The sequence below is a fragment of the Hoplias malabaricus genome, chromosome 9, assembly GCF_029633855.1.
Source record: "Hoplias malabaricus isolate fHopMal1 chromosome 9, fHopMal1.hap1, whole genome shotgun sequence".
NCBI classification, from domain to species: domain Eukaryota; kingdom Metazoa; phylum Chordata; class Actinopteri; order Characiformes; family Erythrinidae; genus Hoplias; species Hoplias malabaricus.
The window spans coordinates 17,515,498-17,533,550 of record NC_089808.1 but is presented as its reverse complement, the minus strand read 5'-3'; the positions used below and the strand labels follow the sequence as shown (position 1 = coordinate 17,533,550).

The window sequence follows — 18,053 nt, the reverse complement described above, 5'->3', positions numbered from 1 at the left end:
ATTGGGTGTTGGAAGGCCATTAGAGTCATCTAAGGGGTTGTCAGATGCCTCTCTGACCCGAGACAATAGCTAACAATATGTCCTGGCCTATTACACTGCCTGCCTGATGGCCTACCATCAGATTTAAATCTCAACCACCTTGGCAGACCTTAATGGTGGGTGATTAGCTTTTTTAAAATAGCCTCCAACGGACTTTGCTGTTGGCATAAACACTTTTTTACTTCAGCTATTTCACTAGGGAAAAGAGTAGTTGTAACCACTTGTGTACCCATTGGGAGTCACATGAAAAAGCCCTGCTATGTGCTGTAGCCCCATGATCCCCTTCTGCTACCCAGCACTGTGCTTCACACTGAATAGTTAAAAATGATGTGGCAGGATCACTGTGAACCAACTGTTTTATCTCTTAACAGAGCACAATATCCCTCATGTATAAAGAGTTCCTTAATCAAATTGTTAGCATTCACGAAAAAGCATGTAAAAATTCCCACAAAGGAACATAGACATAATGTTTTCTAACCTGTGGTGGGTTAGAAAAAGCATCAGACTCCCTTCTCCATGATGACTGACCTGACATCTTTAGCTCCTCTGGCACACTCTGGCGAAGACTAGCATTGTCTGCGTGCAGCTGCTGAACCTGTTCTGCCTGTCTTGTCCTGATCGGTTCTTCCCAATCCTCCATGGTCCTACTCCTGGCATGTACACAACCAAAACAATTTAGTAACCATTGCAAAATACAATCAGCTCTCCACTGGGCAGCATCCCACCAACAGCACCTTCAACAAACCAAAAGAACCAAAAGGGCAACACAGACACACATTCACAACTATGGAGACAAATAAGGTGTCTGTGTGAGGAGGAATTTCAAAGAAGTGTATCTGAGTTGCCAATCCACCTACCAACGTGTGTTTTTGGACTGTGAGAGGAAACCGGAGCACCCGGAGGAAACCCACACGGACACGGGGAGAACACACCAACTCCTCACAGATAGTCACCCGGAACGGGAATTGAACCCACAACCTCCAGGCCCCTAGAGCTGTGTGACTTCTGTCTTTCAGTATCACATAAAATAAAATACAAGCAAGGTTATTACAAAGACACAGGAGCAGGCACTTCACCCATTTACCTGTCACCAGCAATAAGCACAGAGGGGCAGAAAAAAAAAACTAAGAAATGATAATAACAATATTAACATGTATCATTAGTATTAATGCTATTATTTTCAAGAAAAGACACAAGCAAAAATAGAAAATAAACAAAAAAGGAAGGAAACAAAAACCACAAAACAAAAGGCAAAAAAAAAAAAAAAAAAAAAACGAACAGAACAGAGCAAAACAGCAACTAGGCCAACAGGGTTACCTTCAAACACTCAAAGGTGAATCTCCAAAATTCTCAATGGGACTGGTTTGCTTTCAGCACATGATATGCCTTCCTGCATAAATACATTTCTGAAACCCACATTTAAGGTTCAACGTCACTATCTTGGCTCCTCAGCGCACAACAGCTCTTTCTTCCACACCACACTTGTGCTGCCAAACATAGTTACCCAGTCAATCAGTGCGTTACACCACCACCGGTATATTATGCAGGGCCAAATCAATATTGTAGCCTTACAAGTGAGCACTTCTGCACCAGCTTCACTGGTACCACCATTAAAAGGGTCTGGAGGGAAACTGAACACAGTTCTACAGGTCCTACCTGTTACACATAGGACATGCAAAAAATATTTAGAAAGCCATCCTATCATTATTATGATGATAAATATTTTGCTTAAAATTAGTTTAGAAATTCAGATTTGCAGAAGCTTAAAAAAATATTGCATACCTTCAAAATAATGTAGTTCCATCAAGGTCACATAGCCTCCCACTCCAATGAATTAAGAATATTGTTCCAATTACCTGTGGAAGATGCACATGCACAGTTGCAGATGGATGCAAAAGAAAACACAGAATTTCAGGTCAACACATTTTTACATGTCTGCTTACATGCTGAGTTGTGTAACTTTGGATAACATGGCTTAAAAATTAACTTAAACTTTATTGATTGGGCAGTTAGAGGTATATGTAGACATAAAATTATGTAGATAATAGCTAGCTTTCCATTTGACTGGGCCAGGAACAACATAAAAATGTATTTGAGATGACCCTATATATATATATATATATATGAATTTATGTGTTTTAGAAGGTTTCTGTGTGCCTGAGTGGGATGGAATTGTTTGTTGGCCTGAAGGTGCTCCTGGAAGAACCCTCTCTATTGCCTGCCCCGAATACGTCTATGACTTCAACCATAAAGGTGAGAGTCTATTTATCTGAGCTTATATAAAATTAAAAAATACTAAAAGATGGACCACTAAGTCTCTTTCTCTAAGTGTCTCAACTTTAGATCTTGATGCAGTGCTACTGGCCTGAAAAACTGCATCAACTTACTAGTGGTGGGTTTATATGTTGCTGCTGAAACAGGTAATTATGCCTCATGGCAAACAAGTCTAGAAGTCTGTCGATTGTCAAGGGAAAACTCATTTAGACCAGCAGCACTAAATGATACCGAGCAAGTTGTGGGATTAAAAGCTGAACAGTTGAAGGCTGTTAATAGCATTGACAGATCATGTTTGCCAGGGAAGTTGAAATTGTGGTTTCTACAGTTTGGCTTACTGCCTCGTGTTAGGTGGCCATTGACAGTTTATGATGTTTCAATTACAGAAGTAGACAGGATGGAAGTAACTTTCTTCTTTCATGAGTTAGTTACAAGTTTCTGACCACTTACAAAATGTGTTCAAAGTGCTGCCCATTGTGTTGGATTGTCAATGCAACCCTCTTCTCCCACTCTTCACACACTGATAGCAACACTGCATTAGAAATGGTAGCACAGGCTTCCAGTATCCGTAGTTTCAGGTGCTGCACATCTCGTATCTTCACAGCATAGACAATTGCCTTCAGATGACCCCAAAGATAAAAGTCTAAGGGGGTCAGATCGGGAGACCTTGGAGGCCATTCAACTGGCCCATGACGACCAATCCACATTCCAGGAAACTGTTCATCTAGGAATGCTCTGACCTGACACCCATAATGTGGTGGTGCACCATCTTGCTGGAAAAACTCAGGGAACATGCCAGCTTCAGTGCATAAAGAGGGAAACACATCATCATGTAGCAATTTCGCATATCCAGTGGCCTTGAGGTTTCCATTGATGAAGAATGGCCCCACTATCTTTTGTACCTCATATACCAGACCATACCATCAATTTTTTGTTCCAACAGTCTAGGAGGGATCTATCCAATATAGGTTAGTGTCAGACCAATAGCGGTGGTTTTGTTTGTTAATTTCACCATTCACATAAGTTTGCCTCATCACTGAACAAAATCTTGTGTAAACTGAGGATCCTGTTCCAATTTTTGTTTTGCCCATTTTGCAAACTCCGATCTCGGTCATCCTCGTTGAGAAGCTGCAGCAGCTGGAGTTTGTAAGGTTGCCACTTGTGAGTAGATAATATCCGCCGAAGGGATGTTCGACTGATGCCACTCTCCAGTGACATGCGGCGATTGCTACGTTGTGGGCTCTTGCTGAATGAAGCTAGGACTTCTTACTTCATTAGTGACAGTTTTAATGCGTCCACATTTTGGTAAATCCAACACTGAACAAGTTTCACAAAACTTGGCAAGCAGTTTGCTAACTGTAGCATGGGAGATGGGTGGTCTCGTAGGGTGTCTTGCATTGAAATCTGCTGCAATGACCCGGTTACTGCGTTCACCAGACATCAACACAATTTCTATCCGCTCCTCACGTGTTAACCTCTGTCATATCAATGGCTGTAAACAAAGAGAAACTTGCAAATAACTCATGAAAGAATAAAATTATGCAAGCACACCATTGTTTTTCTTGTGAAATTCCCAATAAGTTTGATGTGTCACATGACCCTCTTCCCATTGGGGGAAAAAAAAAAGTTGGATTCAAATTGGCTAAGTTTCACTCTGAACAGTCAAGCAAAATTCATGGGACTGGAACGCATTTTTATTATGCAACATTTACAGACCACCAGGGCCTTACTTAGAATTTCTGAAAGAATTCAGCGATTTTGCTACAAACCTAGCGGTGTGCAATCATAAAGTTATAATTGTAGGAGATTTCAATATCCATTTTGAGAAGGAAAGTGACCCACTAAAAAAGGCATTTACCTCAATCTTAGACTCTATTGGTATTACTCAAAATGTAACAGGGCCTACACACTACTGCAGCCACACTTTAGACTTAGTTCTGACACTAGGTCTTAACATTGACAAAATTAATATCTTACCGCAATCCTCAGCAATCTCCGATCATTACTTAATTTCATATGAGCTACGTTTTATCCATAATATATGTAAGAACCCTCGCTATTCTACAAGGCGTATAATAAAACCATCTACCGCCCTACAATTTATAGAAAACCTACCAGAACTATCGACCCCAGTTCCAACTCCATCAGACCAAATGGACCTAGATGTACTAACTGATTACCTAGAAAATACCTGTCGATCTACTTTAGAAAAGGTAGCACCACTTAAACATAAAAGTATAAGACAGAAAAAGCTCGCACCATGGTATAACGATAAGACCCGTACTTTAAAACAAACATTACGAAAACTAGAGCGGAAATGGCGATCAACCAAGCTTGAAGTGTTCCATTCTGCCTGGAAGGACAGCCTTATAGAGTATAGAAATGCCCTCACTAAAGCTCGCTCAGCATATCTGGCCTCGCTGATCTCCCATAATAAAAATAATCCGAGAGCACTGTTTAGTGTGTTTTCTAGAATTACAAAAAATCAAGCAGGTTCTGAACAACTAATTCCAGCAACTCTCACCAGTAAAGATTTTATGGACTTTTTTAATAATAAAATTGAGAATATTAGACAACAAACTCTAGCCACAGGATCAAATCCATCCTGGCTGCCACCTGATGTGAATGAAATAAAACATAATATAACTGTAAAAGAAAGACTTGAAACCTTTTGCCCACTCCCACAATTAGAACTAGAGAAGATTATCACCTCCGCAAACTGTACAACTTGCACACTTGATGCAATTCCCACAAAGTTGCTCAAAGAAGTACTACCAGCTATTATTGATCCTCTTTTAACTATAGTAAACTCATCGCTTAGTCTGGGCCATGTACCCAAAGCTTTTAAACTAGCAGTTATTAAACCTATGATCAAGAAACCAAATCTTGATGCTAGTACACTGTCTAATTACAGGCCTATTTCTAATTTGCCATTTCTGTCTAAGATCTTAGAAAAAGCTGTGGCCCAACAACTTAGTTCATATCTACATAAGAATCATATATATGAAAAATTCCAATCTGGATTCAGGCAACATCATAGTACAGAGACAGCTCTAGTCAAGATAACAAATGATCTTCTTCTTGCCTCTGATCAAGGCCACGTATCCCTGTTGGTGCTTCTTGACCTAAGCGCAGCCTTCGATACAATAGACCACAATATTCTCATAGAAAGGTTAGAAAACATGGTTGGAATCACAGGGACAGCCCTATTATGGTTTAAATCTTACTTAACGGAACGTTATCAATTCGTAAAAGTAAACAATCTAAATTCAAATTATTCTAAAGTAAGATTTGGAATTCCACAAGGCTCTATTTTAGGACCATTATTATTTACATTATACATGTTACCGCTAGGCACAGTTATAAGAAACCATGACATTAACTTTCACTGTTACGCAGACGACACACAATTGTATATTTCAGCCAAGCCCGATGACAAACACAGATTAAAGAAAATAGAGGACTGTGTAAAAGACGTGAAAGGCTGGATGTTGCGTAATTTCCTCCTCCTAAACAGCAACAAAACAGAGGTCCTGCTTTTGGGTCCAAAAGTGACAAGAAATAAATTATCAGACTTAATTTTAAATCTAGCTAACTTTCCAGTTAAACCTGGTTCAGCAGCAAAAAATCTTGGTGTCATAATTGACCCGGATTTATCATTTGATCAACACATGGGTAGTATCACTAGGACAGCTTTTTTACATCTTCGCAATATTGCTAAGATTAGAAATGCCTTATCCCTCCAGGACGCAGAAACATTAGTACATGCCTTTATTACTTCAAGGCTTGACTACTGTAACGCACTACTGTCAGGATGCACCAGCAGCAATTTAAGAAAACTTCAACTAGTTCAAAATGCTGCAGCTAGGGTCCTCACTAAAACTAGAAAATTTGAACATATCAGCCCAGTTTTATCATCACTTCATTGGCTGCCTGTTAAATTCCGCATTGACTACAAAATTTTGTTATTAACATATAAAGCCCTACATGGGCTTGCTCCTGAATATCTTCAAGATACAATTTCCTATTATGAGCCCCCACGTTCACTCAGATCACAGAATACTGGATTTTTAAATGTTCCCAGAATTCAGAAGGCCTCAGCTGGGGGAAGAGCCTTTTCTTATAAAGCCCCCCAACTCTGGAATGATCTTCCAGAAAATGTTCGGGACTCAGACACAGTCGCAATCTTCAAATGTAGGCTAAAAACTCATTTGTTTAGTTTATCATTTGGTAGCTAATGCTCCCCCATAGATAAAGGCGGCAGATCCGGGGGGTCCATGGACACAGGGAATTATAGTAAACTGAGATGCTGGTGCTGTCGTCCCGCCGTTTCTCGCGATCACTCAGGTTTGTTGACGGTGGAGCGGAGGGATGCCAGTGTTTCAGGATGCTCCCGTGTCTGTGTGTCCTCCTGGTTCTCTCCTTTTAGTTAATGCTGTCATAGTCAGATCTGCCGGAGTCATTAGCCACACTCTGGAAATTTTCATATTTTCTACTTTACAAACACAAAACAGTTCAAAACTAATTCCATCCCTTTACATCTTTCCGAGTAAACGACTGCCCACCTGTCTGTCTGGACACTGATGGATGACTGTCGAGATCCTCCTCCACGCTTCAGACCAGCTGCCCACGCTCCAGCAACCACCAAGTGCCTTGAAGCTGTCCCTACACTGAAGTTCTCATGGACTACTAACTATCATCACCAGTAGATTGACCAGAGGAGGATGGGTCACCCCTTGTGAGCCTTGGTTCCTCCCAAGGTTTCTTCCTCAGCTGGGGGAGTTTTTCCTTGCCACTGTCGCCCCTGGCTTGCTCACTTGAGGGTTTTACATTTGTCTTTACATTTCATGTCAAATCTTGTCTTACTGGAATTCTGTGAAGCTGCTTTGTGACAACATCAGTTGTGAAAAGCGCTATATAAATAAATTTGATTTGATTTGGAAGGAAATTGAGGTTTTCTAAAGAATATAATCTGGCACCTAATGGAACAGGACCCATATTTTATAGGGCTGTCTGAAAATACAAGAACACTGGTAAACTACTAAGTAAATAGTTCAATACAACTGTGGCAGTTACTAAGAAGTTACACTAAAATAATGCTACATTACAAATTACCAAAAGACAAAAGGTTATCCCCAAGACATGACTCAAAATATTGTTGGTGCATTATTTACACAATTTCCACTGAAGAATGATGGGCCAGTTCTTCCAGCTTGGCACAGAAACTCATTGTCATTGGATTCAATGATTTAATCCCAGAAAACATTCTAACTTACAATCCAGCTAGAAATATGTACAACATGACATGAACAGAAGCCTGATGAATACTGGCAGAAAACATTTTAGTCAGATCAGGAGGGTACAACATGGGGTAAGTAATGTGTTAATGAGGCTGTCTGAGTTCAGCAGGTGTCAGGCTGCAAAGACCTCCAGTATTAGTATTCACAGAAATACACTTGATGACAATTGATTCTGCCTCAAGATTTGTGTGCGATTTTGTTTGTTTTTTACCTTTATTTTAGGTCATGCCTACAGGAGATGTGATCTGAATGGAAGTTGGGAACTGGCCACAAGTAATAAAACCTGGGCCAACTACAGCGAGTGTGCAGAGTTCCTCAGTCATTACAACCAGGATAAGGAGAGGGTAAGCAATACATACACATTCCAACACACACAAAGTGTCAATCATTGGGGGTTAACCAGTTTAATCCCAAATTTTCCCCAGACAAAAAAATATCCAGTTTCTGTTTTTATTATTAAGCCTTTTATATAACCAATCACTATTTAAAAAAATTCATAGAAATATAGGTAAAAAAGTTTGTTTGATCATTGCTCACAATTGTGACCGGTGGGATTACAAACCAGATTCCCAAAATGTTGGGACACTAAACAAATTGTGAATAAAAACTGAATGCAATGATGTGGAGATGGCAAATGTCAATATTGTATTCGTAATAGAACATAGATCAAAAGTTTAATTTGAGTAAATGTAACATTTTAAATGAAAAAATGTTGATTCAAAATTTCAGTGTCAACAAATCCCCAAAAGTTGGGACAAGTAGCAATAAGTGGCTGGAAAAAGGAAATTGAACATATAACTAACAGCTGGAAGACCAATTAACACTAATTAGGTCAATTGACAACATGATTGGGTATAAAAAGAGCTTCTCAGAGTGTCAGAGTCTCTCTGAAGCCAAGATGGTAAGAGGATCACCAATTCCACCATTGTTGTTCAGAAAGTGCAGCAATACCAGAATGGTGTTACCCAGCATAAAATAGCAAAGACTTTTAAGTTATCATCATCAACCTTGCATAACATCAAAAGATTCAGAGAATCTGGAACAATTGCTGTAAGTAAAATTCTGCTGGATGCTCGTGATCTCTGGGCCCTTAAACGTCACTGCACCTCAAACAGGAATGCCACTGTCAAGGAAATAACAGAATGGGCTCAGGAATACTTCCAGAAAACATTGTCAGTAGGGGTATTGGGTTGGTCATTTGGGGAGGGATGGCAGTGAGTGGGAAGTTGTTTGTGTCATGATCTGTGTGCATAAGTTCAGCATATGCATTAAACAACGTATCCCCCTTATACTCCTTATCTGATCCATTGCAATCACCATCATACATATCTAGAACTTCACTCAAAGTGAAACTAAAACAAAGAACAGTGTGGAAAATTAGGAAGGAGAACCCTATGTGTAGCAGTGTATACCTAGAGGCATATTGTTATCCTACCAATTGCTATTGTTGCCATCGTTTACTCATTCTATGACCACACTAAAAGTTGTGCAGTACAAATGCATATACCATTACTAGAAACCTTAAAGATGTTATGTATCAAAAATAATTGTCCTATCTTTATGCTAACATACTTTATTAACCTTTTGTTTGGGGGCCTTGATGCAGCCATCGTCTTCATGTGGTGCAACGAGGACATAAACAGTTCTGGTCATGTTACCATTTACAATGAACGTGTGATGCTGCAAATATTTCATTAAGACCCTTTCTTATTGAAATATTTGTTGTAAAATGCATTGAAATATCATTTAGTAAAATATTTAGAGCAACGAAACAAATTTTACAATCACTATTGTGATCATATGTTTCAAGGTGATTTTACACAGGAAATTTTGTATAAAATAAAATAATAAATATTACTAATCACCACCAAAACTAGCAGACTACTTAAAGCTGGAATTGTAGGAACAAGTAAGTATAAGCCCGTTTGTGAAAGAAATCCAACCAAAAAGTCTCACTTTCTTATTAAACAGTGATTATAGCAGTGGTGTTCTGACTGCAGTGTTATTCTCATAATTAGGAGGTGTTTGACAGGCTCTACCTCATCTACACCACTGGCTACTCTGTCTCCCTTGGATCTCTGATGGTGGCTGTGGTCATATTAGGATACTTCAGGTGAGTCACAATTTTTTTTTTTTTTTTTTTTTTTAAATTGAAATTGATTTGTATATTTCATGAAATTACTTCAAATAACAAATTTTCTTTGGAACTGATATATATAAGTGCTTTGATGCACTTTTTGTGCCTCCTTTAAAAAAAATTCCAGACAGAAACACTAAATTAATGAGATTTAATGCCTATGTGCTTGTTCTGATATGTTTAAAGCAGTGGCCATTGCTCTAAGACTGCAAGGGAAGCTCAGCTTCCCCTAAAATGTCAAAAAATAAGTGTTCAAATATATTCAGTTGTGTTTACATGTCATTGCATAAATATGCAATACAACGCGCTCAACTTTTGTTCAGAATCAGCTTCTTATCACTGGTAAAGACGCGGCTTTCCTCTCAATCATCACCTTCACGGTGCTTTAAACGGTGTGGAAGTTGAGCGTCCACAGAGTTCAATAGCGAAGCAGCGAAGTGCAGCGAAACGAGTCATTTGATAAATGCTGGGATTTGTCCCGCCCATCGGATGCTCAGCGTCTCTGGGGGTCTATGGGGCAGTGGGCTGGCCTCGGCTAGCCCGGACGCTCAGCTTCTGCATGATGATTGGATGATCTGTCTGAGGCTGAATCCCGTTTTGATTGACAGCGAAATGAGTGAATCAGCGATCCTTTGGTGTAAAGCTCCGTGGGAGCACAGGCGGACACTTCACATGGGCCAAGGCCGTTTAAGCAGCCTAGATCTGCTGGCCATTGAGAGGACACTAGTCAAGTCCCTGGAAAAGATGCCTTGTTGGTATGACAGGGTCACAGATCATTTTCTTAAAAAGGAACGGAGGGTAGAATTTATGTATAAATAAACCGACACATTTTATGATGTAGGTCGAAATTGAGCTTCCCCTCCTTGAAAGACCGCCACTGGTTTAAAGTAATTATATTTTGCATAATTACACATTGGATAAGTATCTTGCTGTTCAAATTTGTGTTAGTTATGAATTTTATACTTTGTGTTCTTATGCCATTTAAAACTTAAATCTTTCACATTTTGTAGTTTTTATTTGATGCAGTTGTCAATACTTTATAGTTTGATCTGATTTGAAAACTTTCTTCAAATTGGATTTTAGAGAAAAAACCAACATCAAGAAGAAAAAATTTGCAAATTAAAAAAAAATAAAAAAAAGCCTTGACTGGTTTAGTCCCTTGGACAGTCATTCATTTTGTACATCTGGATTTTATTGTGTAAATATACACAAATTTGTATATATAAGGTATAATAATAATAAATAATATAATAAATAAATAAATAAATCTCCATGTAGGGCAAAGCTAGGCATTACTGTGTGTGGCATTCAAGCCTCCCAGATGGATGAAAACCCATCATGTTATTTTGATAAACATAGCTGTGTGCTTGGGATTAGTTTAGAAAACTTGTGTCACAGAGTTGGCTACTACATGAGGAAAGACATATATCAATTCTGTGCAGACATATTGCTGAGTACAATACAAGCTTTTTGCATATGGTCTGAAAAACAGTGGAAACATGCTGTGGTCAGATGATGGAAAACAAAGATGGTAGGGGCAATCCAGACTGTTATCACTGGCAACAGCTAAAGCCAGCATCCAACGTATGGCATAGTTTACACAGTTATCAAAGTCAAGAGCATGGGTGACATGCATATGTGAATAAGGCCAAGTGATGTTCAAACTAATGACATACAGAAGAGGCTGGACATCAGCAAAGCAAGGTACAAGATTATTTAAATTCTGACATGTCTGACATGGGCCATCTTTTGCTTGCTGGACTCCAACCAAGCCCAGCAGAATTAATATTGAGTGACAGTGGTGGAGGGTTTGCTTGAATGTATATTTAAGTATATGAATACTTTAATATATTTAATGTATCCTAATTTAATTTGTAACATATTCCATTAGATTACTCAGTATGAGTAACATATTCTGAATACTCTGAAATACTTCAACATTTTCTTACATTTTAAAACAGTGTGATTGCTGTATTCATACCATGCTTATTTAAGAATATTATTCTGTATAGTTTTTGTATTGTAGCAACTGGGTGAGTTTTCCTAAATGCAGAATACATTTGCTGTGAAGGAGTAAGGACTGTTAGACTATCTAAACACAAAAGAGTGATGATTTTTCTAGTTAAAAAAAAAAAGAAATCTCTTGACAATTTCCCCAGCTGTTGAGTGAAACATATTAAATAAACATATAATCATTTTTGTACATAATTTACTGTTACTACTACATAGTTAGTGCTTAATATACTTAAGTGCATTTTGCATTACACCTAATAGATGAAATATAAAATAAGACCAGTAGTTCCCTTTACCCTTTTTAAACATTATTTCAAAAAGATCCTAGAGCGCAGAGGAAATGTATTTAAAATCAAACCATATAAGGTGGAACTTTGCAGCAGGAGAATATTATGAGCACTGTTTAAGGTGGAAAGATGTTCAGGAATTGCTCACCATTTAATACAGAAAAGAAAACCAAAACAAACAAAAAGAATGAAAGTTCTACAAAAGTGAATGTGGATTGGAGAGGCACTTCTCCGTCTTGCGTGTTGTTAAAATTACACAAAACTAAATGGTGTGTGTATATAAAAAAATCAGAGAGACCATAGTTAGCTTATAGTTAGCATGAAGCAAGCTCCCTCAGTGAGTAAATGTGTTAATGTGTCAAAATTAAGATGATCCAGAATAAGCACAGAGACTAAAATTAAGGTTTATCATACAACTTGTTATATGAATAACTCAAATGATATAATACAGGAACAAGCTCCATTTTATTTCTGGAGCTGTGTTGCATACTTTTCTCTGCTGTTCACAAGCTGCTCAGGACTGATTGGAACTCTGCAACATTTAAATGTGTACCATACATCTGTATGATTTTACCTGAGAAGGCTAACATAGCCTAGTTTGGGAACTGTTCTGCAATTCTGAAGTATTGCAGGTTTCAAAAGGGTGTGAATAAAGATTGAAGCATCACCCATATACAGGGTGGGCCATTTATATGGATACAAATTAATAAAATGGGAATGGTTGGCCTAACTGCCTGGGGGTTGTCCATTGTTTTTTTTAAACCTTATTCCTTGACTTAGTAAGAAATAACATTTTTTCTGACTATCAATAAAAACAAGTTAGGAGCTCAAATTCCACTCTATTTATTTGTTTGACACTTTTAAATAGCTGGTGCTTAGCCTTTAAGTGTAATATCAAATAATGAATATTGATTATACATTCATATAATAAAATGGATTACAGCGATACATGAGAGAGCAGGGAGATTAATATATGAGGGAATTTCTCTATGATAATTATCCTAAATTCTAAAAAGGCTATAGTTTATCCCAGCAAATCATTCAGCACCACTCCTGAGCTATGAAGAAATGAAACCATGTGACATTACATATCTCTGGAGATAGCTGGGAGCATGTCACTGACGTGCGGTGTTTTCCGGCATGACTTCCTGGAGCACTGCAGCCACTGGCATTCCTTTTCTCCCCTTTTTTAGAGACACCCTCTGTCAGAGCTGGTGGCGTTCTGAAGGTCTCGGTGGGAATTCTCCGTCATCGCTGGTCTGCCGCCTTGTGAGAGACATGTCCATGCAGGTCTTTTTCTCAGAAGGTCATTCTGAGGGTGCGTGTGGCCATCTCCGTTGCTGGTCCTAAAATTCTTGTCATCACTTTGAGGGTCAGAGGTCTGAGGTCTCCTTCATGCTCTGGGTGGCATTGAATTTTGCTGGAGTTAAACTACATTCCATTTAACTATAGTTTTCTACTAGAGATAAAATTAAAATAGAACTTCTGTTCTATCTGGACCACGCTTGAGGGGATCAAGACTGTTTAAGAGAGCCATAAGTGTGTCTGACGCCTGAGGGACACCTGCAGAGAGCTGGAGACTACCCTATCTGAGAAGCATCGTCTGCTGGAAGCAGGAGAGAGGAGTTGAGGATTGGAGCATCTCTTGCTCCTGATTGGCTGTTTCCTGTACCTTGGTAGTGACATCACATGAAATTTATGACACTTGACAAGACAAAGGCTTGAAGACGCAGTCCCAGTTGAATGACTGTCCCAGAATTCTGAATCATACTTTTGCAATGTAAGAGATTAGATGTTAACACAAAGTAATATCATTAACACCATGTTTTACATAATTCTTAATCAAATAACACACAGAGTATGTGGCTACCTTGGTTCTACATAAATTCATATAAAAAGGTGATTTAAAACATATGTTAATTAATTCCACCTGTTTTGATTGTCTAAATGGAATTCATTTCACACAGCTGTACACATATGTAACTTCAAACTGTTTTAAACCAATGGGAATTAAGGTTTAATTCTATAGTTTGAGAAGTTCTTAATTAATTAGTTTTATACAGAGCATAAACTGATCCTTAGGAGTGTCTCCTAAAAGATTCCTCTCTTGACCCTGTGTGGCCTTGGGTCATAAATGATGGGATGGGAATGTGTTATCTCACATTCCCATCTGGGCTTGTTGTGGCTTGGAGATGCCTCTGAAAACCCGCTAAAGTCTGGGTATTAAAATCAAATCTCAGAAAGTCAAATTTCTTATTAGAAATCAATACACATTCATCATATCACACTACATAATACAAGAGTCAGAAAAAGCTTTTATTCACAGGCCATCAGACTAATGAACTTTTACAGCTTATTATTGGTCCAAATGTGGGATTAGCTCCAACAAATACGTCAGTTTATTATTATTATTATTTATTTAATAAAAGCCATATATCTTAGTCAACCACTATATTTCAAGGAGCACTATGTTTGTTATAATAATAATATAGTTTCAAAGGGGAGTAGCACAGTGGAGCAATAGGTAGTATCCCTTCACACAGCTCCAGGGTCATGGAAGTTGTGGGTTCGAGCCCCGCTCTGGGAGACTGTCTGTGAGGAGTGTGGTGTGTTCTCCCCCTGTGCGTGTGGGGCTCCTCTGGGTACTCCAGTTTCCTCCCACAGTCAAAAAACACACGTTGGTAGATGAATTGACAACTCAGAAGAGTACCACAACCCGAGGACCCTGGAGCAACACTGAGACCCTTTAAATTAAATTAAAATTAATTTAAAAAGCACTTTTTGCAATTGGTGCTCTCACTAAGCAGCTTTACAGAATTCCAAGTCCAACCCTCAAGTGAGCCGAGGAGAAAGTGTGAGGAAAATACTCCCTTCGCATGAGGAAGAAATCTTGAAATGTTAATGTGAAGGACACTCAGGCACATGAAGAGCATGAGAAATGGGCAGGTATTCGCAACTCTTTAAGCATGTTCTGCTTGTCCTGTCTTCTTGGTGAAGAATAAAGAGTGTGAGTTTCTGCAGACCTCATTAGAACAACATAACTAAAAAGGGAGAGGTAGAAAATTAGCACAGACATGAGGACTCCCAGAGATATATGCACCCCACCTCCCCACCATCAACAAACCTGACGATCAACATGAGAGCAGTTAGAAAATAGCACTGATGTCCCAAGATAATCACAATTCTTAGTTCATGAACCCCGTAATATGTGTACCTTAAAATTAAATTTTTTAAAATCTTTGTGATGCTCCACTGACATTTAATTGCAAGAACATAGCCTCGTCATTGCTACTCTTGGCTCAGTACTGCAGAAATTGCATTATGTATCTTTTGGAGCAGTTTAGGATACTGCAAGTCCATTTTAAAGCTTAGGGGTTCTTATAAGAACTTTCTTTCCTTTGTAGCAGGTATAATATTTCTAGGAGCGATATCATTTACAGCTTTATATTAAAAACTGCAAAACTTTGGCTGCCAGTTAAATCCAGAATAGATTATAGCGTTTGTCCAACAGCATTTGTCCAATTCAGTCAAACCTTTGTGTAAGGTTAATTTGTATTTTAAAGAAATTACATAATTAGTTGCACTGGTAATTACAAAATCAATATTTACAATAACCCTAAATGTCCCTGAATTGTCTTTTTGCTATCAAATTTGTGTAATTCTAGAATATAGAAGTAGATAATCAACTGATTCTTAACCAGATGAATCTAGCATAGTTCTAGGCTTTTTGATAAAAGTAAAGTCAAATATAACCAGCATTTTCTATTTTCCTGTGTAAGAGATGCACAGTGCTTTGTTATTTAATGAATGTGTAATTTAATGTTTTTTGTTTGTTTGTTTTGGCCACAAAAAATACATTCATAAATGACTAATGCAGCAAAATTCCAAAGGATATTTCTTAAAGCAAAACTGTACCTAATAGTAGTTTTTCATGAAATTCACATACTAATAAATTATCTCCTCTTTTACCTTACACAAATGTGATATATATATTAAGATCTATAACTAATGGATACAGAATTTCTCCACCGAGCTCAAAGCAACAAATTCATATAAAATCACAACTTATTTTTTAAAGTCTTAAGTGACTTCTGATTGTTGGATACCATGGTTTTTTAAATTGGTGTCAAATGGGTATCAAAATAATGTTTTGTTGTTTTCTCGTGTCTCCTGATCTTTTGTGGCTTATTAATGTGTTGAGAACGTCTTTAGTGTCTAAGTAGCTCCATTTAAGCCTTTGTGGTTATTTATCCAGTTGCATATTTAAATGAAAGCTCCAGTTGCTCTCAGCCACAGCCCTTTTGGCAGTGATGTTTTAAGAGTGTGATGCTGGGTAGGAAAATGTCTGGACTAAAGCCCACTGCAGGGCAGTTAAGCCCAGCTTAGAGTCAGCAGTAGTTTCCAACAAACTGGATTCCTGCACCCAAAAGACAGTGTTTGTGTATTTTGCTGTAAAAGAATCAAAAAGAAAACTATAATATATTTGGCAGCTAAAAATATAATGTAGGTAAAAGACATTTGATTAATTTCATGAGAAATCACAAGCCGTATGTATGAGGGACCGTATGTAGACAAATAAAACCCATGCACTACCGAAATATTCCCTTACTTTAGGTCTGTGTAACTGTGACACTACCTGCTGCCCACTGTGCTGCCTCACCATGAAAGCAGTTATGAGAAAATATTAGTGACAGTATAGATATTCAGATTTTTGACTGAGCCACATTTGAGTCCATGTGTACATATAAATTAATCGAACGGGCAGACTCTCATGAATATTACGGTGGCATATTGGTGAGCACGTTCGCCTCTTAGCGCTGGGATCTTGGGTTCAAGTCCCATCTGGGTGGAATTGCCATGTTCTCCCCGTGTCTGCATGGGTTTCCTCCGGTGTCTCCGGTTTCCTCCCACAGTCCAAAAACATGGAGGGTAGGTGAGTTGGTTTCTCTAATAAATATGTCCTGGTGTGTGAGAGACTGAGTGTGTATGTGAATGAATGTCTGTATGTGTGAGTGAATGTGTGTGTGCCCAGATATGGATTGGCACTCTGTCCTGGGTGAAATCCTAGTGCCCGATGCAGTCCTCCAGGTGGACTGCCGTTCCTGGTTGAGAGTACGCTGTGTGCGTTTGGCTGCCGCTTCTCGCCAGTGTGTGTGTGTGGATTAAGTGTTCTGAGTGTTCTGAGCAGTGTGGATTGTAAAGCGTCCTTGGGTATCTAGAAAGGCGATATATGTGTAATGATAGATAGAATATAAACCATTATACTCTTAAATGCACGACTAAGCAATTAAAACCGATCTCTTCCTCACAAAAAAACAAAAGTGCTGGGTCCCGAGGCCTGAAGATCCGAGAAGCAATTTGCACACAAAGTATACCAGCGCTTACCTTAAGTTGTCCCGTTCAAAATAAGACCAAATTTATGTCTTTTTGTCAAACCGTTTGTTAGTAATCCTCATGTTTGTGCCAAGAGAACTGGCAAAAAAGTAAATAAAAAATGCACAAAAAATCCTGCATGCTCTGCCATGCCACACATGCTGCTGTGTGGGCTTTCTGCATTCCAATGACACATCAGTGAAGTCTGTAGACCACTCAGGTGTAGCGTATGTTGGTCATACACCGTGACCTCTGTGAATATTTTTAATATATATATTTATATTTGTGTTTATAGCGTTGACCTTATCCAAACTCTTATGATCTCTGATATTTACTTAATGATATTAATTAAAGTTTATAATTAGCTTAAGCAATTAAAACGTTAATAATTAGTTTGAGAATGGGTAATAGTCAAGCTACGTGAGTACTTCAGGATTTTCAGGAAAATTAATGAACAAACTGTATACACTGTGATTTCAAATAATGAAGGTTTTATTAACAAAGAGAAGGATATTTACTTAACATAGCGTGATCTTGAAATCTCACGGCATCAACGCAGGGGAAGCCGATTCGACTTTAACGATACGCTAGGCACTCTGGCTTGTGACTAAAGTGTTGCTAACTGAGGTT

At 38.4% G+C, this 18,053-nt stretch overlaps 1 protein-coding gene across 1 annotated transcript in view; it reads left to right on the top strand.

The window, feature by feature from the left end:
- The window catches only part of pth1r (parathyroid hormone 1 receptor), a 115,022-nt gene that overhangs the window by 51,051 nt on the left and 45,918 nt on the right, over window positions 1-18,053 (top strand). Inside the window, exons 4-6 of the mRNA XM_066680919.1 lie at window positions 2,182-2,292; window positions 7,836-7,957; window positions 9,632-9,726. Of these exons, the coding sequence (XP_066537016.1) occupies window positions 2,182-2,292; window positions 7,836-7,957; window positions 9,632-9,726 (328 nt within the window). The remainder of the gene's footprint in view (window positions 1-2,181; window positions 2,293-7,835; window positions 7,958-9,631; window positions 9,727-18,053) is intronic.